This window comes from Oncorhynchus clarkii, chromosome 22 (assembly GCF_045791955.1).
Source record: "Oncorhynchus clarkii lewisi isolate Uvic-CL-2024 chromosome 22, UVic_Ocla_1.0, whole genome shotgun sequence".
NCBI classification, from domain to species: domain Eukaryota; kingdom Metazoa; phylum Chordata; class Actinopteri; order Salmoniformes; family Salmonidae; genus Oncorhynchus; species Oncorhynchus clarkii.
The window spans coordinates 46,674,081-46,697,925 of record NC_092168.1 but is presented as its reverse complement, the minus strand read 5'-3'; the positions used below and the strand labels follow the sequence as shown (position 1 = coordinate 46,697,925).

The 23,845-nt window shown below is 51.2% G+C and overlaps 1 protein-coding gene across 2 annotated transcripts in view; it reads right to left on the bottom strand.

Moving 5' to 3' along the window:
* LOC139380352 (protein FAM124A) overlaps positions 1-23,845 on the bottom strand; it is a 64,449-nt gene that overhangs the window by 18,271 nt on the left and 22,333 nt on the right. For both annotated transcript variants that reach the window (XM_071122967.1, XM_071122966.1), the window contains one exon: positions 2,351-3,135. In XM_071122967.1, the coding sequence (XP_070979068.1) occupies positions 2,351-3,135 (785 nt within the window). The remainder of the gene's footprint in view (positions 1-2,350; positions 3,136-23,845) is intronic.

The window sequence follows — 23,845 nt, the reverse complement described above, 5'->3', positions numbered from 1 at the left end:
AGATATATATATATATATAGATGTATGTATATGTATAGATATATATGTATATATAGATGTATGTATATGTATAGATATATATATATATATATATATAGATGTATGTATATGTATAGATATATATATATATATATATAGATGTATGTATATGTATAGATATATATATATATATATAGATGTATGTATATGTATAGATATATATGTATATATAGATGTATGTATATGTATAGATATATATGTATATATAGATGTATGTATATGTATAGATATATATATATATATATAGATGTATGTATATGTATAGATATATATATATATATATATAGATGTATGTATATGTATAGATATATATATATATATATATAGATGTATGTATATGTATAGATATATATATATATATATATATAGATGTATATTATCCGTCTTTGTTCAGCCACGACTCTGAAAAAAACCTTACATCTTCAGATCCCATTTATAGGATAGTCTCAAACAGAACCAGTTTTATTCTCTAGTGATTTGTACGTCTGCCAATAGAATGGACGGTAAAGGCAGTTTATTTACTCGTAGTCTCGTCAGGGAGCCCGCTCGTGTGCCTCTCTTGCGCCGTCTCTTCCTCTCGAGTCCAGGGCCTGGTCCGGAATGAGCAGTACATCCACAGCCGCCGGCTCGTTGAAGTAGAAATCCTCATCCAAAATTGAGGTTAGTGATCACTGTCCTGATGTCCAGAAGCTGTTTTTTGGTCATAGGAAATGATGGTGGGGATATTATGTTATGTTATATTATTATATTATTATGTACCAAAAAAAAAAGTCTGGATCAGCATAGAAAACAGGCAAAATGGTCAGGAGCCCATAAGACGCCATCTTTATACGGCATGACATATCCTTTATATATATATATATATCTTTACACATCATTTGACTATGTCTTCGTTGTAAATGTTATGGTACCAAATTGGTGGCAGTTGTGAAAAAACGTCAATAGTTGGACAAGATGAAGTGTTAAATGAAAAAATAATACCATTGTCATTTGCATGCCGTTTTCATTCAGCGGTCACTATTTTCTCTTGAACCTTGAACCTTACGGTCTATCCACTAGAAACGGTCTAAACGCATATCTCCATATACATTTTTAATGTAAGTTATTCAAGTATGAATTAAAGAAGTTACCAGGATTCCGGTATTACTGGTAGCTTTGCAACCCTAGGTGAGGTCTAGTTAATTATGTCAGTCCCCCAGAGTGAACGTGTGTGTGTATGTGTGTGTGTGTGTGTGTGTGAAATCTGTGAATCTCCTTCAGGGTGGTCGTAGCAGTAGGACTTATACACCTATCCCAGCCTGTGTTGGGATGGAGGGATGAGGGGTGGAGGAGGGGTGCAAATTGGAAAGGCTCAATGTTCCTTTGTCTGCTGAGTGGGACTGTTATTTTTGGCTGCAGTCCCGTTCCCACTTAGAACCTGCAGTCTGTAGGGTCTGTATTCTGGAGCCTTCTCTCCCTCTCTCTCTGTCTCTCTCTCTCTCTCTCTGTCTCTCTCTGTCTCTCTCTCTCTCTGTCTCTCTCTCTCTCCCTCTCTCTCCCTCTCTCTGTCTCTCCCTCTCTCCCTCTCTCTCCCTCTCTCTCTGTGTCCGTCTCTCTGTCTCTCTCTCTCTGTCTCTCTCTGTCTCTCTCTGTCTCCCTCTCTCTCTGTGTCTGTCTCTCTCTCCCTCTCTCTCTCTGTCTCCCTCTCTCTCTCTCTGTATCTCTCCCTCCCTCTCTCTCTTCCTTTTTCTCCCTCTCTGTCTCTCTCTCTCTCTCTTCCTCTCTGTCCCCCCCTCTCTCTCTGCCCCCCCCTCTCTCCCGCATCACACACACACACACACACATTTCACTTCTGCTGTTGCCTAGCAACAATACACTCTACCTCCAGTGACTTCCAGAGCTCAAGTATGTGGATAGGTGTGGTCTGCCAGTCGTCATCATTTAAGGGTTGTTCTTAGTTCATAGCCTGACTGCTGCTGGGATATACTGTGCAGCATGTTGTTCATCTACGACCTAGGCAACACAAAAGTGTACGACACACACACACACAGACACACACACACATAGACAGAGACACACACAGAGACACACACACACAGACACACACACACAGACAGAGACACACACAGACACAGACAGAGACACACACACAGACAGAGACACAGACAGAGACACACACACACACACACACACACACACACACACACACACACACACACACACACACACACACAGAGACACACACACACATGCGCACACGCAAACACACGCGCACACACGCGCACGCACGCACACACACACACACACATACACACACACATCAGTATCTCACCTGCAGCAGTATCTTATTCCCGTCGTAGTCTTCAGTCTGCCAGCGTACCTCACTGATGGGGGTACAGGGGTACGGCAGGAGGGGCACCAACGCCCCAACGTCCCTCACCCTCAGCTCTATCACCGCCGACTCCGTAGGAGCGGGGCTCTGGCCCCTCGGCAACCGCTTGAATGACAGCTGGATCTCGGTATCCGGGTTGGAGTACACAACGAAAAAACAAAAGTCTTCTTTCCTCTGGGCCAGCTTCCTCTGGAGAATCATCCGGTACATGCGCACCATGTCCCGGAAGCTCTCGTAACGGCAGTAGACTGTGAAGCGTACAATCTCTTTGCCGTAGTGAACCTGGCGAACCGCCCACAGAGGAGTCCCCGGGGCCAGGGTGAAGAAGTCTTGGCTGCAGGGAGTAAGCGGGAGCATCCTACGGCCGTTGTTGACCCTCTCGGTGTGGTGGAAGTGCCAGGGGGGGCGCTGGAGAGCACGGTGTAACGTCACGATCTGATCCTCACCCCCGTACTGCTCCTGCAGGAAGAGGATGACGGCCAGCGCCGGCTGGCACTGCGGAGGGCCGTGATTGGCTGAAAAAGATGCCGAAGCATGACATGATTGGCGCTTGGGTTTTTGTTGCCAGGCGGCTCTCTCGGAGACGCGGAAGAGCTGCAGTTCAGGGTGGACCCAGGCCAGGACAGTGTCGGCAGCATGCTGCAGGGACTTGGCCTGGCCCGGGTCAGTAATGAGGTGAACACTGACCAGGAAGGGATCCTGTAGCTCCACCATGGATAACTCACCTCCAAAACAGACAGAGAGACAGGAGGAAGAGGAGGAGGAGGAGGAGGAGGAGGAGAGAACAAAAAACAGAAGAAGAAGCCATTAAAAAATGATATTGTGAATCTGAAAAACATTTATTTACCAAAATACTAACCCTCCCTCCCTCCCTCCCTCCCTCCCTCCCTCCCTCCCTAATAGGCCCATGCGGAGCAGGGTTCTGTTGTCTCATTAGTAGCTCGTTAGTGAGGCCCAGAAACACACACACACACACACACACACACACACACACACACACACACACACACACACACACACACACACACACACACACACACACACACACACACACACACACACACAGAGGAATGCTCCAGAGCCCGGCAGGAAACTCAAACCTGGTGTGCCCCCATCCTGACCCCCTGACCAAGACCAACTGAGACAGAACTCAAACCCCCACAGGGCGGACTGAGTGATTTGGAGGCCCAAGGCAGAGGCCAGTCTGAACCCCCCCCGCCCCCCCCCCCCCTCCCATGACGGTTTAAATGGGTTTTATAGAGACGTAATTTAACTGTAAAAATGTATTATCTTTTAATGTGCCATGAACACAACCCGTCATGATGTTTTCATCTGATTGTCAAATAAATCCCATAAAAAGTAGGTTGCCTTCGCACGTTTATCCAAAATAATTCCAGCATCCGATGAGTGTACTGCGCCACACGCCAACTTTCCTTCAATTCGCAAGTGGCTGACGAGTGAAACCTAACGAGTGAAACTCCGCCCCTTTCTGTCTTACCATACACTGAGTGGACAAAACATTAGGAACACCTGCTCTTTCCACGACACAGACAGTTCCAGGTGAATCCGGATGAAAGCGATGATCCCTCATCGATGTCACTTTGGTAAATCCAAATATCAATCAGTGTAGAGGAAGAGCAGAAGACTCAGGAGCATTATTAAGCATTCAGACAATAGAGACATATATTGTGTTTGTCTGCCATTCAGAGGGTGAATGGGCCTTTGGGTTTTTCACTCTCAACCCTTTCCCTGTGTGTATCAAAGAACATTCAGCCAACTTGACACAACTTGTTGGAAGCATTGGAGTACTGTGGAACACTTTCGACACATTTCTAGATTCCCCCTTGAAGAACTGAGGCTGTGTACGTAGCCTGTGATATCTGATGTCTTTTAACTAGAGAAATGTGTCTTGTATAAAGGCCAGATCGTTCTTCAAGATGTTCATCATAGATGACCAGCAGGGTCAAATAATAATAATCACAGTGGTTGTAGAGCGTGCAACAGGTCAGCACCTCAGGGGTAAATGTCTGTTGGCCTTTTATAGCCGAGCATTCAGAGGTCGAGACAGCAGGTGTTGTAGAGAGTGAGAGAGAGACAGAGAGAGAGAGAGACAGAGAGAGAGAGAGACAGAGAGAGAGAGAGACAGAGAGAGAGACAGAGAGAGAGACAGAGAGAGAGAGAGACAGACACAGAGAGAGAGAGAGAGAGATAGGGAGAGAGAGAGAGAGAGAGAGACAGAGACAGAGAGAGAGAGAGAGACAGAGAGAGAGAGAGAGACAGAGAGAGAGACAGAGAGAGAGAGAGAGACAGACAGAGACAGAGACAGAGAGAGAGAGAGAGAGAGAGAGACAGAGACAGAGAGAGAGAGAGAGAGACAGAGAGAGAGAGATACAGAGAGAGAGAGAGAGAGAGAGAGAGAGAGAGGGAGAGTCAAAAACAGCAAGTCCGGGACAAGGTAGCACGTCCAGTGAACAGGTCAGAGACGTATCCTGGTCTGTGTTGTATAACGGTCCTGTTCAATGTTTTGATTAACGTTTCTGTTCAATGTTTTAAAAGGTTCCCTCAATGCTCAGACAATGAATGTTATAAAGAAAGAGGTAATGTTGAGCTCCTCTCTCTTTCTTTTCCTCTCTCCCTCTCTGTTCTCTCTCTCTTTTCCTCTCTCTTCTCTCTCTCTTTTCCTCTCTCTTCTCTCTCTCTTTTCCTCTCTCCCTTTCTCTTTTCCTCTCTCCCTCTCTGTTCTCTCTCTCTTTTCCGCTCTCCCTTTCTCTTCTCTCTCTCTTTTCCTCTCTCCCTTTCTATTTTCCTCTCTCCCTCTCTCTTTTCTTCTATCCCTCTCCCTCCATCTATCTCTCTGCCCCGGGGGGCTCGTCCCAGTTTATTTGTCCGGTAAGGTTGAGGGCACATGGGGCCGAGGGAACCGGCTCACAGCATTTTCCCTGCCCTTATCACATCAAACCAGAGAGAAGACTTTGTGTGGGTGTGTGTGCGCGTGAGTGCGTACGGATGTCGGAAAAAATAGAGTGTGTGTGTGTGTGTGTGTGTGTGTAAGTTGGCACATGCAGGTGTTTGGGCATTGCCAGTGCTAGACAGGAGACCCTCTCAGAAAGTTCAGTTCCTGATCGGTTGACTAACAAAGCATCTAGCAACATTCAGATTACATTACAAGGTACTGCTGATCCATGGCCTTTCACAGACAACAATACTGTACGATGGCTACTCTCAATGACACTGTCCACTATCAATCAAATGTATTTATAAAGCCCTTCTTACATCAGCTGATATCTCAAAGTGCTGTACAGAAACCCAGCCTAAAAACCCCAAACAGCAAGCAATGCAGGTGTAGAAGCACGGTGGCTAGGAAAAACTCCCTAGAAAGGCCAAAACCTAGAGAGGAACCAGGCTATGAGGGGTGGCCAGTCCTCTTCTGGCTGTGCCGGGTGGAGATTATAAACCTAGAGAGGAACCAGGCTATGTGGGGTGGCCAGTCCTCTTCTGGCTGTGTCTGGTATAGATTAGAAACCTAGAGAGGAACCAGGCTATGTGGGGTGGCCAGTCCTCTTCTGGCTGTGTCTGGTATAGATTAGAAACCTAGAGAGGAACCAGGCTATGTGGGGTGGCCAGTCCTCTTCTGGCTGTGCCGGGTGGAGATTATAAACCTAGAGAGGAACCAGGCTATGAGGGGTGGCCAGTCCTCTTCTGGCTGTGCCGGGTGGAGATTATAAACCTAGAGAGGAACCAGGCTATGTGGGGTGGAGATTATAAACCTAGAGAGGAACCAGGCTATGTGGGGTGACCAGTCCTCTTCTGGCTGTGCCGGGTGGAGATTATAAGAGTACATGGCCAATATGTTCAAATGTTCATAGATGAGTAGAGAGACCGCAGCAAAGTGTCTTCATGAGTCTCATTAAGGTAAGTAGAGTAGAAGACAGGAGTCAAGTCCAAATCAAGGGGGATAAAGTGACAGGACAGACAGACACACCAGACTGGATAGAGCACAGAGACACCAGGCTGGGTCAGATGCCCAGAGACACCAGGCTGGGTCAGAGCACAGAGACACCAGGCTGGGTCAGAGCCCAGAGACACCAGGCTGGATCAGAGCCCAGAGACACCAGGCTGGGTCAGAGTCCAGAGACACCAGGCTGGGTCAGAGCACAGAGACACCAGGCTGGGTCAGAGCACAGAGACACCAGGCTGGGTCAGAGCACAGAGACACCAGACTGGGTCAGAGCACAGAGACACCAGGCTGGGTCAGAGCACAGAGACACCAGGCTGGGTCAGAGCACAGAGACACCAGACTGGGTTAGAGCACAGAGACACCAGGCTGGGTCAGATGCCCAGAGACACCAAGCTGGGTCAGATGCACAGAGACACCAGGCTGGGTCAGAGCACAGAGACACCAGACTGGGTCAGAACACAGAGACACCAGGCTGGGTCAAATGCCCAGAGACACCAAGCTGGGTCAGATGCACAGATACACCAGGCTGGGTCAGAGCACAGAGACACCAGGCTGGGTCAGATGCCCGGAGACACCAGGCTGGGTCAGAGCACAGAGACACCAGGCTGGGTCAAATGTACAGAGACACCAGGCTGGGTCAGAGCATAGAGACACCAGGCTGGGTCAGAGCACAGAGACACCAGGCTGGATCAGAGCACAGAGACACCAGGCTGGGTCAGAGTCCAGAGACACCAGGCTGGGTCAGATGCCCAGAGACACCAGGCTGGGTCAGATGCACAGAGACACCAGGCTGGATCAGAGCACAGAGACACCAGGCTGGATCAGAGCCCAGAGACACCAGGCTGGATCAGAGCCCAGAGACACCAGGCTCGGTCAGATGCCCAGAGAAAACAGGCTGGGTCAGAGCACAGAGACACCAGGCTGGGTCAGAGCACAGAGACACCAGGCTGGATCAGAGCCCAGAGACACCAGGCTCGGTCAGATGCCCAGAGACACCAAGCTGGGTCAGATGCACAGATACACCAGGCTGGGTCAGAGCACAGAGACACCAGGCTGGGTCAGATGCCCGGAGACACCAGGCTGGGTCAGAGCACAGAGACACCAGGCTGGGTCAAATGTACAGAGACACCAGGCTGGGTCAGAGCATAGAGACACCAGGCTGGGTCAGAGCACAGAGACACCAGGCTGGATCAGAGCACAGAGACACCAGGCTGGGTCAGAGTCCAGAGACACCAGGCTGGGTCAGATGCCCAGAGACACCAGGCTGGGTCAGATGCACAGAGACACCAGGCTGGATCAGAGCACAGAGACACCAGGCTGGATCAGAGCCCAGAGACACCAGGCTGGATCAGAGCCCAGAGACACCAGGCTCGGTCAGATGCCCAGAGAAACCAGGCTGGGTCAGAGCACAGAGACACCAGGCTGGGTCAGAGCACAGAGACACCAGGCTGGATCAGAGCCCAGAGACACCAGGCTCGGTCAGATGCCCAGAGAAAACAGGCTGGGTCAGAGCACAGAGACACCAGGCTGGGTCAGAGCACAGAGACACCAGGCTGGGTCAGAGCACAGAGACACCAGACTGGGTCAGAGCACAGAGACACCAGGCTGGGTCAGAGCACAGAGACACCAGGCTGGGTCAGAGCACAGAGACACCAGGCTGGGTCAGAGCCCAGAGACACCAGGCTGGGTCAGAGCCCAGAGACACCAGGCTGGGTCAGAGCCCAGAGACACCAGGCTGGGTCAGAGCACAGAGACACCAGGCTGGGTCAGAGCACAGAGACACCAGGCTGGGTCAGAGCCCAGAGACACATATAGGGAAGAACACACAGTTCAACAGTTACCTGCTCTGATTAGCCTCAATCTGTAACCTCTCTCTCTCTGACACCAAACTGCTCGTATTAGCCTTTCTCTCTCTTTTTCTCTCTTCCTCAGTCTCTCTCTCCCTCTCAATTCAATGGGCTTTATAGGCATGGGAACCATGTGTTAACATTGCCAAAGCAAGTGAGGTAGATAATATACAAAAGTGAAATAAACAATAAAAATTAACAGTAAACATTACACTTACAGAAGTCCCAAAACAATAAAGACATTACAAATGTCATATTATATATATATATAAAGTGTTGTAACAATGTACCAATGGTTAAAGAACACAAGGGAAAATAAATAAGCATAAATATGGGTTGTATTTACAATGGTGTTTGTTCTTCACTGGTTGCCCTTTTCTTGTGGCAACAGGTCACAAATCTTGCTGCTGTGATGTCACACTGTGGAATTTCACCCAGTAGATATGGGAGTTTATCCAAATTGGATTTGTTTTCAAATTCTTTGTGGATCTGTGTAATCTGAGGGAAATATGTGTCTCTAGTATGGTCATACATTTGGCAGGAGGTTAGGAAGTGCAGCTCAGGCTCGACCTCATTTTGGGGGCAGTGTACACATAGCCTGTCTTCTCTTGAGAACCATGTCTGTCTACTGCCTATGCTCACTGAGTCTGTACATAGTCAAAGCTTTCCTTAAGTTTGGGTCTTCAGTGTTTTAGTCTCTCTCTCTCTCTCTCTCTCTCTCTCTCTCTCAAAGCAATTCAATGGGCTTTCTCTCTCTCTCTCTCTTCAGTGTTTCTCTCTCTCTCTCTCTCTCTGTTTCTCTCTCTCTCTGTTTCTCGCTCTCTCTCTCTCTCTGTTTCTCTCTCTCGGTTTCTCTCTCTCTCTCTCTCTCTCTCTCTCTCTCTCTCTCTGTTTCTCTCTCTCTCTCTGTTTCTCTCTCTCTCTCTCTCTCTCTCTCTCTCTCAGCTGCTCTTATTAGCCTCAGTGTTTTAACCTCTGACCCCCCCTCTCTCTAGCTTTGAGACTAATTAATTCCAGTTTAACTAAGCCAAGGGGGGAGAGCTGCTCCTGTCCTGTTGGGAGACAAGAGCATGGTGTTATAAAGCTCTCTAGTCACTAGTGTGACACTAAACCTTTAATCTGCTCTCACAGCTCACAACACTATTACATTCAGCAGAGGCTCTTATCCAGAGTCACATACATCGGGGCGGCAGGTAGCCTAGTGGTTAGAGTGTTGGACTAGCAACAGAAAAATTGCAAGATTGAATCCCTGAGTTAATAAGGTAAACAATCTGTCGTTCTGCCCCTGAACAAGGCAGTTAACCCACTGTTCCTAGGCCGTCATTGAAAATAACAATGTGTTCTTAACTGACTTGCCTAGTTAAATAAAGGAGCAATTAGGGTGCCTTGCTCAAGGGCACATCTATGGATTTTTCACCTAATCAGCTCGGGGATTTGAACCAGTGACCTTTCGGTTACCGACCCAACAATCAACCGTGAGGCTACCTGCCGACCCGATGTGACTCTGTCACTGTGCTCACGTTCTGATTAGAACTAACGTACCTGAACAGAGACGACTCACACACACAGTCATTCTGAGTCACAAACTCATGTACGCACACACATACAAACACACACTTTCTCATAGCCTACACACTTGCCCCTCCCCCTCCCCTCCCCTATACACACTCAGACACACACACACACACAGTCTCGTCGTCTCTACATTTAACCAGCAACACGTGTGATTATTATCGCTGCAGAGCTTCACACAAACTAAACAGTAATGCTCACATTTGACTTTACACAGATGACTGCGATTAGTACTGTTAATTAAACTAGGGCCTGTGTGTGTGTGCGTGTGTGCGTGTGTGTTGTGCATCAGGAGAGATCTGTCCGGCTGGCTGCCCTGAATGGATGGAAGGAAAAACAACTGAGGGGGGGGCGTTCTGTTGTTTTTAACCCCGGGTTCCAACATTGATACGCCATCACTATAACTGATGCACAGCGCTCTATGATACAGCTTACTGGCTTGGTTGAATAGGGTCCTGAAAAGTCAAAATCATGTTTCCACGATGTTTAGATGAAACCAGATCAAAGAAGAAGACTGTTGCTTCCTACATTGATAAAGGTTTGATCATAAAGCTCCCCACCCACTCAGTCTACTAGCTCTCCACCCACTCAGTCTACTAGCTCTCCACCCACTCAGTCTACTAGCTCCCCACCCACTCAGTCTACTAGCTCTCCACCCACTCAGTCTACTAGCTCCCCACCCACTCAGTCTACTAGCTCTCCACCCACTCAGTCTACTAGGTCCCCGCCCACTCAGTCTACTATCTCTCCACCCACTCAGTCTACAAGGTCCCCACCCACTCAGTCTACTAGCTCTCCACCCACTCAGTCTACTAGGTCCCCGCCCACTCAGTCTACTATCTCTCCACCCACTCAGTCTACTAGGTCCCCGCCCACTCAGTCTAATAGGTCCCCGCCCACTCAATCTACTAGCTCTCCGCCCACTCAGTCTACTAGGTCCCCGCCCACTCAGTCTAATAGCTCTCCGCCCACTCAGTTTACTAGGTCTCCACCCACTCAGTCTACTAGGTCCCCGCCCACTCAGTCTACTAGGTCCCCGCCCACTCAGTCTACTAGCTCTCCGCCCACTCAGTCTACTAGGTCCCCGCCCACTCAGTCTGGTAGGTCCCCGCCCACTCAGTCTACTAGGTCCCCACACACTCAGTCTACTAGGTCCCCACCCACTCAGTCTACTAGGTCCCCGTCCACTCAGTCTACTAGGTCCCCACCCACTCAGTCTACTAGGTCCCCGCCCACTCAGTCTACTAGCTCCCCACCCACTCAGTCTACCAGCTCTCCACCCACTCAGTCTACTAGGTCCCCGCCCACTCAGTCTACTAGGTCCTCGCCCACTCAGTCTACTAGGTCCCCGCCCACTCAGTCTACTAGGTCCCCGCCCACTCAGTCTACTAGCTCCCCACCCACTCAGTCTACTAGCTCCCCACCCACTCAGTCTACTAGCTCTCCACCCACTCAGTCTACTAGGTCCCCGCCCACTCAGTCTACTAGCTCCCCACCCACTCAGTCTACTAGGTCTCCACCCACTCAGTCTACTAGGTATCCACCCACTCAGTCTACTAGCTCTCCACCCACTCAGTCTACTAGCTCCCCGCCCACACAGTCTAATAGGTCCCCACCCACTCAGTCTACTAGGTCCCCACCCACTCAGTCTACTAGGTCCCCGCCCACTCAGTATACTAGCTCTCCACCCACTCAGTCTACTAGGTCCCCGCCCACTCAGTCTACTAGCTCCCCACCCACGCAGTCTACTAGCTCCCCACCCACTCAGTCTACTAGGTCTCCACCCACTCAGTCTACTAGGTATCCACCCACTCAGTCTACTAGCTCTCCACCCACTCAGTCTACTAGCTCCCCGCCCACTCAGTCTACTAGGTCCCCACCCACTCAGTCTACTAGGTCCCCGCCCACTCAATCTACTAGCTCCCCACCCACTCAGTCTACTAGCTCTCCACCCACTCAGTCTACTAGGTCCCCGCCCACTCAGTCTACTATCTCTCCACCCACTCAGTCTACTAGGTCCCCACCCACTCAGTCTACTAGCTCTCCACCCACTCAGTCTACTAGGTCCCCGCCCACTCAGTCTACTATCTCTCCACCCACTCAGTCTACTAGGTCCCCGCCCACTCAGTCTACTAGGTCCCCGCCCACTCAATCTACTAGCTCTCCGCCCACTCAGTCTACTAGGTCCCCGCCCACTCAGTCTAATAGCTCTCCGCCCACTCAGTTTACTAGGTCTCCACCCACTCAGTCTACTAGGTCCCCGCCCACTCAGTCTACTAGGTCCCCGCCCACTCAGTCTACTAGCTCTCCGCCCACTCAGTCTACTAGGTCCCCGCCCACTCAGTCTGGTAGGTCCCCGCCCACTCAGTCTACTAGGTCCCCACACACTCAGTCTACTAGGTCCCCACCCACTCAGTCTACTAGGTCCCCGTCCACTCAGTCTACTAGGTCCCCACCCACTCAGTCTACTAGGTCCCCGCCCACTCAGTCTACTAGCTCCCCACCCACTCAGTCTACCAGCTCTCCACCCACTCAGTCTACTAGGTCCCCGCCCACTCAGTCTACTAGGTCCCCGCCCACTCAGTCTACTAGGTCCCCGCCCACTCAGTCTACTAGGTCCCCGCCCACTCAGTCTACTAGCTCCCCACCCACTCAGTCTACTAGCTCCCCACCCACTCAGTCTACTAGGTCCCCGCCCACTCAGTCTACTAGCTCTCCACCCACTCAGTCTACTAGGTCCCCGCCCACTCAGTCTACTAGCTCCCCACCCACTCAGTCTACTAGGTCTCCACCCACTCAGTCTACTAGGTATCCACCCACTCAGTCTACTAGCTCTCCACCCACTCAGTCTACTAGCTCCCCGCCCACTCAGTCTACTAGGTCCCCACCCACTCAGTCTACTAGGTCCCCACCCACTCAGTCTACTAGGTCCCCGCCCACTCAGTATACTAGCTCTCCACCCACTCAGTCTACTAGGTCCCCGCCCACTCAGTCTACTAGCTCCCCACCCACTCAGTCTACTAGCTCCCCACCCACTCAGTCTACTAGGTCTCCACCCACTCAGTCTACTAGGTATCCACCCACTCAGTCTACTAGCTCTCCACCCACTCAGTCTACTAGCTCCCCGCCCACTCAGTCTACTAGGTCCCCACCCACTCAGTCTACTAGGTCCCCGCCCACTCAGTCTACTAGGTCCCCACCCACTCAGTCTACTAGGTCCCCAACCACTCAGTCTACTAGGTCCTCGCCCACTCAGTCTACTAGGTCCCCACCCACTCAGTCTACTAGGTCCCCACCCACTCAGTCTACTAGGTCCCCGCCCACTCAGTCTACTAGGTCCCCGCTCACTCAGTCTACTAGGTCCCCACCCACTCAGTCAACTAGGTCCCCGCCCACTCAGTCTACTAGGTCCCCACCCACTCAGTCTACTATGTCCCCACCCACTCAGTCTACTAGGTCCCCACCCACTCAGTCTACTAGGTCCCCGCCCACTCAGTCTACTAGGTCCCCACCCACTCAGTCTACTAGGTCCCCACCCACTCAGTCTACTAGGTCCCCGCCCACTCAGTCTACTAGGTCCCCACCCACTCAGTCTACTAGGTCCCCGCCCACTCAGTCTACTAGCTCTCCGCCCACTCAGTCTACTAGGTCTCCGCCCACTCAGTCTAGTAGGTCTCTGCCCACTCAGTCTACTAGGTCCCCACACACTCAGTCTACTAGGTCCCCACCCACTCAGTCTACTAGGTCCCCGCCCACTCAGTCTACTAGCTCTCCGCCCACTCAGTCTACTAGGTCCCCGCCCACTCAGTCTAGTAGGTCTCTGCCCACTCAGTCTACTAGGTCCACACACACTCAGTCTACTAGGTCCCCACCCACTCAGTCTACTAGGTCCCCGCCCACTCAGTCTACTAGGTCCCCGCCCACTCAGTCTACTAGCTCTCCACCCACTCAGTCTACTAGCTCCCCGCCCACTCAGTCTACTAGGTCCCCGCCCACTCAGTCTACTAGGTCCCCGCCCACTCAGTCTACTAGCTCTCCGCCCACTCAGTCTACTAGCTCCCCGCCCACTCAGTCTACTAGGTCCCCGCCCACTCAGTCTAGTAGGTCTCTGCCCACTCAGTCTACTAGGTCCCCGCCCACTCAGTCTAGTAGGTCTCTGCCCACTCAGTCTACTAGGTCCCCGCCCACTCAGTCTATTAGGTCCCCGCCCACTCAGTCTACTAGCTCCCCGCCCACTCAGTCTACTAGGTCCCCGCCCACTCAGTCTACTAGCTCTCCACCCACTCAGTCTACTAGCTCCCCGCCCACTCAGTCTACTAGGTCCCCGCCCACTCAGTCTAGTAGGTCTCTGCCCACTCAGTCTACTAGCTCCCCACCCACTCAGTCTACTAGCTCTCCACCCACTCAGTCTACTAGGTCCCCGCCCACTCAGTCTAGTAGGTCTCTGCCCACTCAGTCTACTAGGTCCCCGCCCACTCAGTCTACTAGGTCCCCGCCCACTCAGTCTACTAGCTCCCTGCCCACTCAGTATACTAGGTCCCCGCCCACTCAGTCTACTAGGTCCCCGCCCACTCAGTCTACTAGCTCCCCGCCCACTCAGTCTACTAGGTCCCCGCCCACTCAGTCTAGTAGGTCTCTGCCCACTCAGTCTACTAGGTCCCCGCCCACTCAGTCTACTAGCTCCACGCCCACTCAGTCTACTAGCTCCACGCCCACTCAGTCTACTAGCTCCCCGCCCACTCAGTCTACTAGGTCCTCACCCACTCAGTCTACTAGGTCTCCACCCACTCAGTCTACTAGGTCCCCGCCCACTCAGTCTACTAGGTCCCCGCCCACTCAGTCTACTAGGTCCCCGCCCACTCAGTCTACTAGGTCTCCACCCACTCAGTCTACTAGGTCCTCTCCCACTCAGTCTACTAGGTCTCCACCCACTCAGTCTACTAGGTCTCCACCCACTCAGTCTACTAGGTCCTCTCCCACTCAGTCTACTAGGTCTCCACCCACTCAGTCTACTAGGTCTCCACCCACTCAGTCTACTAGGTCTCCACCCACTCAGTCTACTAGCTCTCTGTCCAATTTATTGCAAATGTTGAGCATTTTTATCAGGAAAACATATAATGGGTGATGTTTAAGTTGCTCAAAAGGCATAAATGGGTAGAATGCATATAATGGGTAGGACAGGTACCCACTAAACGCATGCAGGGCGAATGCATCAGGCTACTAGAGCTGCTCTTTTACAGTTCAACTTGGACGAGGACACCAGGATTATGGGGGATAAACAGGTGAAGGCCAGGCTGAGAGATGAGAGAAGTAATATGGTGTCCCTATTGGTAACACTCTCTCTCTCTGTCTGTCTGTCTCTGTCTCTCTCTCTCTCTATCCCTTTCTCTCTCTGTCTCTCTGACTATCTGTCTCTCTCTCTCTCTCTCTCTCTCTCTCTCTCTCTCTCTCTCTCTCTATATCCCTTGCTCTCTCTCTCTCTGTCACTCTCTCTCTCTCTTTCCCTTGCTCTCTCTGTCTCTCTCTTTCTCTCTAGCCCTTGCTCTCTCTCTCTCGCTCTCTCTCTGTAGTAAAGATCCATGAATAGCTCTGTCTTCTCATAGTCTTATTAACTGCCAGAGTGACGACAACAGAGTACCGTTTCAGTCAACCCATTAAGAAACAGTCGACAGCAGCACATTCAGTAGGGACCACGCCCTTCTGCTACACGCCTCTTTAGAAATGACACATTTGGTAACACTTAATGCAAAGTGCTTGGATGGGGTTTAAAATGTCCCTTCCAATCTAAGGAGATTATATTTGATGCATTGGGAGTGAGTGTGTGTGTGTGTGTGTGGTGGGGGGGGGGGGGGTTGACTGTTACGGGTTGCTGTGGTTCCATCAGGTGGAGTTTAACATGACTTTGTTGACTGAGGCTGTTCTGACATTATCACACGTTGTTTTATGTATCTAGTGATTCCCTCACTGCCAGTGTTTTAAAAAGGCACATGTGTCCAATCACGACAGTGGCCCTCCGTCACTGATCCCAAGTCAGCCCGAGCCTAAACCATGATATTAACTGCTCTGTTAGCAGAGAGATACGGACTGGTCCAAGGTCAGGGGGAGTATCTTTCATCAAAAGATTTAAGGAAATCAATGCTCCCCTTAACTCCCCAATTAGTGGAACATTCCATTTCCTGTTTGGACTCCATGCACTTCTAACATATAATGTAATTTGGGACAAGAGAGGCAGTATACAGGTGGGTGGCAGCATTAGTGGTAGGTTAACTATTGACATGCTATATTATGCTACGTTACTTCATAGGTAAACCTGCCCCTTATTACAGCTGTAGACCTGACCCTTATTACAGCTGTAGACCTGCCCCTTATTACAGCTGTAGACCTGCCCCTTATAGACCTGCCCCTTATTACAGCTATAGACCTGCCCCTTATAGACCTGCCCCTTATTACAGCTGTAGACCTGCCCCTTATTACAGCTGTAGACCCGCCCCCTATTACAGCTGTAGACCTGCCCCTTATAGACCTGCCCCTTATTACAGCTGTAGACCTGCCCCTTATAGACCTGCCCCTTATTACAGCTGTAGACCTGCCCCTTATTACAGCTGTAGACCTGCCCCCTAATACAGCTGTAGACCTGCCCTTATTACAGCTGTAGACCTGACCCTTATTACAGCTGTAGACCTGCCCCTTATTACAGCTGTAGACCTGACCCTTATTACAGCTGTAGACCTGCAACTTATTACAGCTGTAGACCTGACCCTTATTACAGCTGTAGACCTGACCCTTATTACAGCTGTAGACCTGCCCCTTGTTACAGCTGTAGACCTGCCCCTATTACAGCTGTAGACCTGCCCCTATTACAGCTGTAGACCTGCCCCTTATTACAGCTGTAGACCTGCCCCTTATTACAGCTATAGACCTGCCCCTTATTACAGCTGTAGACCTGACCCTTATTACAGCTCTAGACCTGCCCCTTATTACAGCTGTAGACCTGGCCCTTATAGACCTGCCCCTTATTACAGCTGTAGACCTGCCCTTTATAGACCTGCCCCTTATTACAGCTGTAGACCTGCCCCTATTACAGCTGTAGACCTGCCCCTTATTACAGCTGTAGACCTGCCCCTTATTACAGCTGTAGACCTGCCCCTTATTACAGCTGCAGACCTGCCCCTTATTACAGCTGTAGACCTGCCCCTTATTACAGCTGTAGACCTGCCCCTTATAGACCTGCCCCTTATTACAGCTGTAGACCTGCCCCTTATAGACCTGCCCCTTATTACAGATGTAGACCTGCCCCTTATAGACCTGCCCCTTATTACAGCTGTAGACCTGCCCTTATAGACCTGTCCCTTATTACAGCTGTAGACCTGCCCCTTATAGACCTGCCCCTTATTACAGCTGTAGACCTGCCCCTTATAGACCTGCCCCTTATTACAGCTGTAGACCTGCCCCTTATAGACCTGCCCCTTATTACAGCTGTAGACCTGCCCCTTATAGACCTGCCCCTTATTACAGCTGTAGACCTGCCCCTATTACAGCTGTAGACCTGCCCCTTATTACAGCTGTAGACCTGCCCCTTATTACAGCTGTACACCTGCCCCTTATTACAGCCTTAGACCTGCCCCTTATTACAGCTGTAGACCTGCCCCTTATTACAGCTGTAGACCTGCCCCTTATTACAGCTGTAGACCTGCCCCTTATTACAGCTGTAGACCTGCCCCTTATAGACCTGCCCCTTATTACAGCTGTAGACCTGCCCCTTATAGACCTGCCCCTTATTACAGCTGTAGACCTGCCCCTTATAGACCTGCCCCTTATTACAGCTGTAGACCTGCCCCTTATAGACCTGCCCCTTATTACAGCTGTAGACCTGCCCTTATAGACCTGTCCCTTATTACAGCTGTAGACCTGCCCCTTATAGACCTGTCCCTTATTACAGCTGTAGACCTGCCCTTATTACAGCTGTAGACCTGCCCCTTATTACAGCTGTAGACCTGCCCCTTATAGACCTGCCCCTTATTACAGCTGTAGACCTGCCCCTTATAGACCTGTCCCTTATAGACCTGCCCCTTATTACAGCTGCTTTGAAAATACTATTTCACTTCACATTAAGTCCAAAAGGGCTCCAGTCTATCTTTCCCCATAGCAAGTCTGCCTACGTGTGTTTATGTGTGTGTGTGTGTTTGCGTGTGTGTGTGTGTATGTGTTTGCGTGTGTGTGTTTGCGTGTGTGTGTGTGTGTGTGTGTGTGCATGTGTGTGCGTGTGTGTGTTCGTGTGTGTGTTTGCGCACGTGTATGTGCGCTAGTGTGTGTGTGTGTGCACGTGTGTGTGTGTGTGTGTGTGTGTGTGCGTGTGTGTGTGTGTGGTGACTTGGGAGTTGTAAATCAAACACTAGGCTTCCACTCAACCTATAAATCTCCACTTATAACAACACAATGCATGAACCACTAATATGTCTGATGTCAGGACAGAGAAGTGACTTGGGTTGATATACCTGTAGTGGAAAACATTAGTTCTTCCTGGTTCTAAATCTACACCAGTCCCTGAAGGCGGCAGTATCCTGGTTCTAAATCTACACCAGTCCCTGAGGGCGGCAGTATCCTGGTTCTAAATCTACACCAGTCCCTGAGGGCGGCAGTATCCTGGTTCTAAATCTACACCAGTCCCTGAGGGCGGCAGTATTCTGGTTCTAAATCTACACCAGTCCCTGAGGGCGGCAGTATCCTGGTTCTAAATCTACACCAGTCCCTGAGGGCGGCAGTATCCTGGTTCTAAATCTACACCAGTCCCTGAGGGCGGCAGTATCCTGGTTCTAAATCTACACCAGTCCCTGAGGGCGGCAGTATCCTGGTTCTAAATCTACACCAGTCCCTGAGGGCGGCAGTATCCTGGTTCTAAATCTACACCAGTCCCTGAGGGCGGTAGTATCCTGGTTCTAAATCTACACCAGTCCCTGAGGGCGGCAGTATCCTGGTTCTAAATCTACACCAGTCCCTGAGGGTGGCAGTATCCTGGTTCTAAATCTACACCAGTCCCTGAGGGTGGCAGTATCCTGGTTCTAAATCTACACCAGTCCCTGAGGGCTGCAGAATCCTGGTTCTAAATCTACACCAGTCCCTGAGGGCTGTAGTATCCTGGTTCTAAATCTACACCAGTCCCTGAGGGCGGCAGTATCCTGGTTCTAAATCTACACCAGTCCCTGAGGGCTGCAGTATCCTGGTTCTAAATCTACACCAGTCCCTGAGGGCGGCAGTATCTTGGTTCTAAATCTACACCAGTCCCTGAGGGCGGTAGTATCCTGGTTCTAAATCTACACCAGTGTCTGAGGGCGGCAGTATCCTGGTTCTAAATCTACACCAGTCCCTGAGGGCGGCAGTATCCTGGTTCTAAATCTACACCCGTCCCTGAGGGCTGTAGTATCCTGGTTCTAAATCTACACCAGTCCCTGAGGGCGGCAGTGTCCTGGTTCTAAATCTACACCAGTCCCTGAGGGCGGCAGTGTCCTGGTTTTAAATCTACACCAGTCCCTGAGGGCGGTAGTATCCTGGTTCTAAATCTACACCAGTCCCCGAGGGCGGCAGTATCCTGGTTCCACATCTACACCAGTCCCTGAGGGCTGCAGTATCCTGGTTCTAAGTCTACACCAGTCCCTGAAGGCGGCAGTATCCTGGTTCTTAATCTACAACAGTCCCTGAGGGCGGCAGTATCCTGGTTCTAAATCTACACCAGTCCCTGAGGGCGGCAGTATCCTGGTTCTAAATCTACACCAGTCCCTGAGGGCGGCAGTATCCTGGTTCTAAATCTACACCAGTCCCTGAGGGCGGCAGTATCCTGGTTCTAAATCTACACCAGTCCCTGAGGGCGGCAGTATCCTGGTTCTAAATCTACACCAGTCCCTGAGGGCGGCAGTATCCTGGTTCTAAATCTACACCAGTCCCTGAGGGCGGCAGTATCCTGGTTCTAAATCTACACCAGTCCCTGAGGGCTGCAGTATCCTGGTTCTAAATCTACACCAGTCCCTGAGGGCGGCAGTGTCCTGGTTCTAAATCTACACCAGTCCCTGAGGGCTGCAGTATCCTGGTTCTAAATCTACACCAGTCCCTGAGGGCGGCAGTATCCTGGTTCTAAATCTACACCAGTCCCTGAGGGCTGCAGTATCCTGGTTCTAAATCTACACCAGTCCCTGAGGGCGGCAGTATCCTGGTTCTAAATCTACACCAGTCCCTGAGGGCGGTAGTATCCTGGTTCTAAATCTACACCAGTGTCTGAGGGCGGCAGTATCCTGGTTCTAAATCTACACCAGTCCCTGAGGGCGGCAGTATCCTAGTTCTAAATCTACACCAGTCCCTGAGGGCTGCAGTATCCTGGTTCTAAATCTACACCAGTCCCTGAGGGCGGCAGTGTCCTGGTTCTAAATCTACACCAGTCCCTGAGGGCGGCAGTGTCCTGGTTCTAAATCTACACCAGTCCCTGAGGGCGGCAGTATCCTGGTTCTAAATCTACACCAGTCCCTGAGGCCGGCAGTATCCTGGTTCCACATCTACACCAGTCCCTGAGGGCTGCAGTATCCTGGTTCTAAGTCTACACCAGTCCCTGAAGGCGGCAGTATCCTGGTTCTAAATCTACACCAGTCCCTGAGGGCGGCAGTATCCTGGTTCTAAATCTACACCAGTCCCTGAGGGCGGCAGTATCCTGGTTCTAAATCTACACCAGTCCCTGAGGGCGGCAGTATCCTGGTTCTAAATCTACACCAGTCCCTGAGGGCGGTAGTATCCTGGTTCTAAATCTACACCAGTGTCTGAGGGCGGCAGTATCCTGGTTCTAAATCTACACCAGTCCCTGAGGGCGGCAGTATCCTAGTTCTAAATCTACACCAGTCCCTGAGGGCTGCAGTATCCTGGTTCTAAATCTACACCAGTCCCTGAGGGCGGCAGTGTCCTGGTTCTACATCTACACCAGTCCCTGAGGGCTGCAGAATCCTGGTTCTAAATCTACACCAGTCCCTGAGGGCGGTAGTATCCTGGTTCTAAATCTACACCAGTGTCTGAGGGCGGCAGTATCCTGGTTCTAAATCTACACCAGTCCCTGAGGGCGGCAGTATCCTGGTTCTAAATCTACACCAGTCCCTGAGGGCGGCAGTATCCTGGTTCTAAATCTACACCAGTCCCTGAGGGCGGCAGTATCCTGGTTCTAAATCTACACCAGTCCCTGAGGGCGGCAGTATCCTGGTTCTAAATCTACACCAGTCCCTGAGGGCGGCAGTATCCTGGTTCCACATCTACACCAGTCCCTGAGGGCTGCAGTATCCTGGTTCTAAATCTACACCAGTCCCTGAGGGCTGCAGTATCCTGGTTCTAAATCTACACCAGTCCCTGAGGGCGGCAGTATCTTGGTTCTAAATCTACACCAGTCCCTGAGGGCGGTAGTATCCTGGTTCTAAATCTACACCAGTGTCTGAGGGCGGCAGTATCCTGGTTCTAAATCTACACCAGTCCCTGAGGGCGGCAGTATCCTGGTTCTAAATCTACACCCGTCCCTGAGGGCTGTAGTATCCTGGTTCTAAATCTACACCAGTCCCTGAGGGCGGCAGTGTCCTGGTTCTAAATCTACACCAGTCCCTGAGGGCGGCAGTGTCCTGGTTTTAAATCTACACCAGTCCCTGAGGGCGGTAGTATCCTGGTTCTAAATCTACACCAGTCCCCGAGGGCGGCAGTATCCTGGTTCCACATCTACACCAGTCCCTGAGGGCTGCAGTATCCTGGTTCTAAGTCTACACCAGTCCCTGAAGGCGGCAGTATCCTGGTTCTTAATCTACAACAGTCCCTGAGGGCGGCAGTATCCTGGTTCTAAATCTACACCAGTCCCTGAGGGCGGCAGTATCCTGGTTCTAAATCTACACCAGTCCCTGAGGGCGGCAGTATCCTGGTTCTAAATCTACACCAGTCCCTGAGGGCGGCAGTATCCTGGTTCTAAATCTACACCAGTCCCTGAGGGCGGCAGTATCCTGGTTCTAAATCTACACCAGTCCCTGAGGGCGGCAGTATCCTGGTTCTAAATCTACACCAGTCCCTGAGGGCGGCAGTATCCTGGTTCTAAATCTACACCAGTCCCTGAGGGCTGCAGTATCCTGGTTCTGAATCTACACCAGTCCCTGAGGGCGGCAGTGTCCCTGGTTCTAAATCTACACCAGTCCCTGAGGGCTGCAGTATCCTGGTTCTAAATCTACACCAGTCCCTGAGGGCGGCAGTATCCTGGTTCTAAATCTACACCAGTCCCTGAGGGCTGCAGTATCCTGGTTCTAAATCTACACCAGTCCCTGAGGGCGGCAGTATCCTGGTTCTAAATCTACACCAGTCCCTGAGGGCGGTAGTATCCTGGTTCTAAATATACACCAGTGTCTGAGGGCGGCAGTATCCTGGTTCTAAATCTACACCAGTCCCTGAGGGCGGCAGTATCCTAGTTCTAAATCTACACCAGTCCCTGAGGGCTGCAGTATCCTGGTTCTAAATCTACACCAGTCCCTGAGGGCGGCAGTGTCCTGGTTCTAAATCTACACCAGTCCCTGAGGGCGGCAGTGTCCTGGTTCTAAATCTACACCAGTCCCTGAGGGCGGCAGTATCCTGGTTCTAAATCTACACCAGTCCCTGAGGCCGGCAGTATCCTGGTTCCACATCTACACCAGTCCCTGAGGGCTGCAGTATCCTGGTTCTAAGTCTACACCAGTCCCTGAAGGCGGCAGTATCCTGGTTCTAAATCTACACCAGTCCCTGAGGGCGGCAGTATCCTGGTTCTAAATCTACACCAGTCCCTGAGGGCGGCAGTATCCTGGTTCTAAATCTACACCAGTCCCTGAGGGCGGCAGTATCCTGGTTCTAAATCTACACCAGTCCCTGAGGGCGGTAGTATCCTGGTTCTAAATCTACACCAGTGTCTGAGGGCGGCAGTATCCTGGTTCTAAATCTACACCAGTCCCTGAGGGCGGCAGTATCCTAGTTCTAAATCTACACCAGTCCCTGAGGGCTGCAGTATCCTGGTTCTAAATCTACACCAGTCCCTGAGGGCGGCAGTGTCCTGGTTCTACATCTACACCAGTCCCTGAGGGCGGCAGTGTCCTGGTTCTAAATCTACACCAGTCCCTGAGGGCGGCAGTATCCTGGTTCTAAATCTACACCAGTCCCTGAGGCCGGCAGTATCCTGGTTCCACATCTACACCAGTCCCTGAGGGCTGCAGTATCCTGGTTCTAAGTCTACACCAGTCCCTGAAGGCGGCAGTATCCTGGTTCTAAATCTACACCAGTCCCTGAGGGCGGCAGAATCCTGGTTCTAAATCTACACCAGTCCCTGAGGGCGGCAGTATCCTGGTTCTAAATCTACACCAGTCCCTGAGGGCGGCAGTATCCTGGTTCTAAATCTACACCAGTCCCTGAGGGCGGCAGTATCCTGGTTCTAAATCTACACCAGTCCCTGAGGGCGGCAGTATCCTGGTTCTAAATCTACACCAGTCCCTGAGGGCGGCAGTATCCTGGTTCTAAATCTACACCAGTCCCTGAGGGCGGCAGTATCCTGGTTCTAAATCTACACCAGTCCCTGAGGGCTGCAGTATCCTGGTTCTAAATCTACACCAGTCCCTGAGGGCGGCAGTGTCCTGGTTCTAAATCTACACCAGTCCCTGAGGGCTGCAGTATCCTGGTTCTAAATCTACACCAGTCCCTGAGGGCGGCAGTATCCTGGTTCCACATCTACACCAGTCCCTGAGGGCTGCAGTATCCTGGTTCTAAATCTACACCAGTCCCTGAGGGCGGCAGAATCCTGGTTCTAAATCTACACCAGTCCCTGAGGGCGGTAGTATCCTGGTTCTAAATCTACACCAGTGTCTGAGGGCGGCAGTATCCTGGTTCTAAATCTACACCAGTCCCTGAGGGCGGCAGTATCCTAGTTCTAAATCTACACCAGTCCCTGAGGGCTGCAGTATCCTGGTTCTAAATCTACACCAGTCCCTGAGGGCGGCAGTGTCCTGGTTCTAAATCTACACCAGTCCCTGAGGGCGGCAGTGTCCT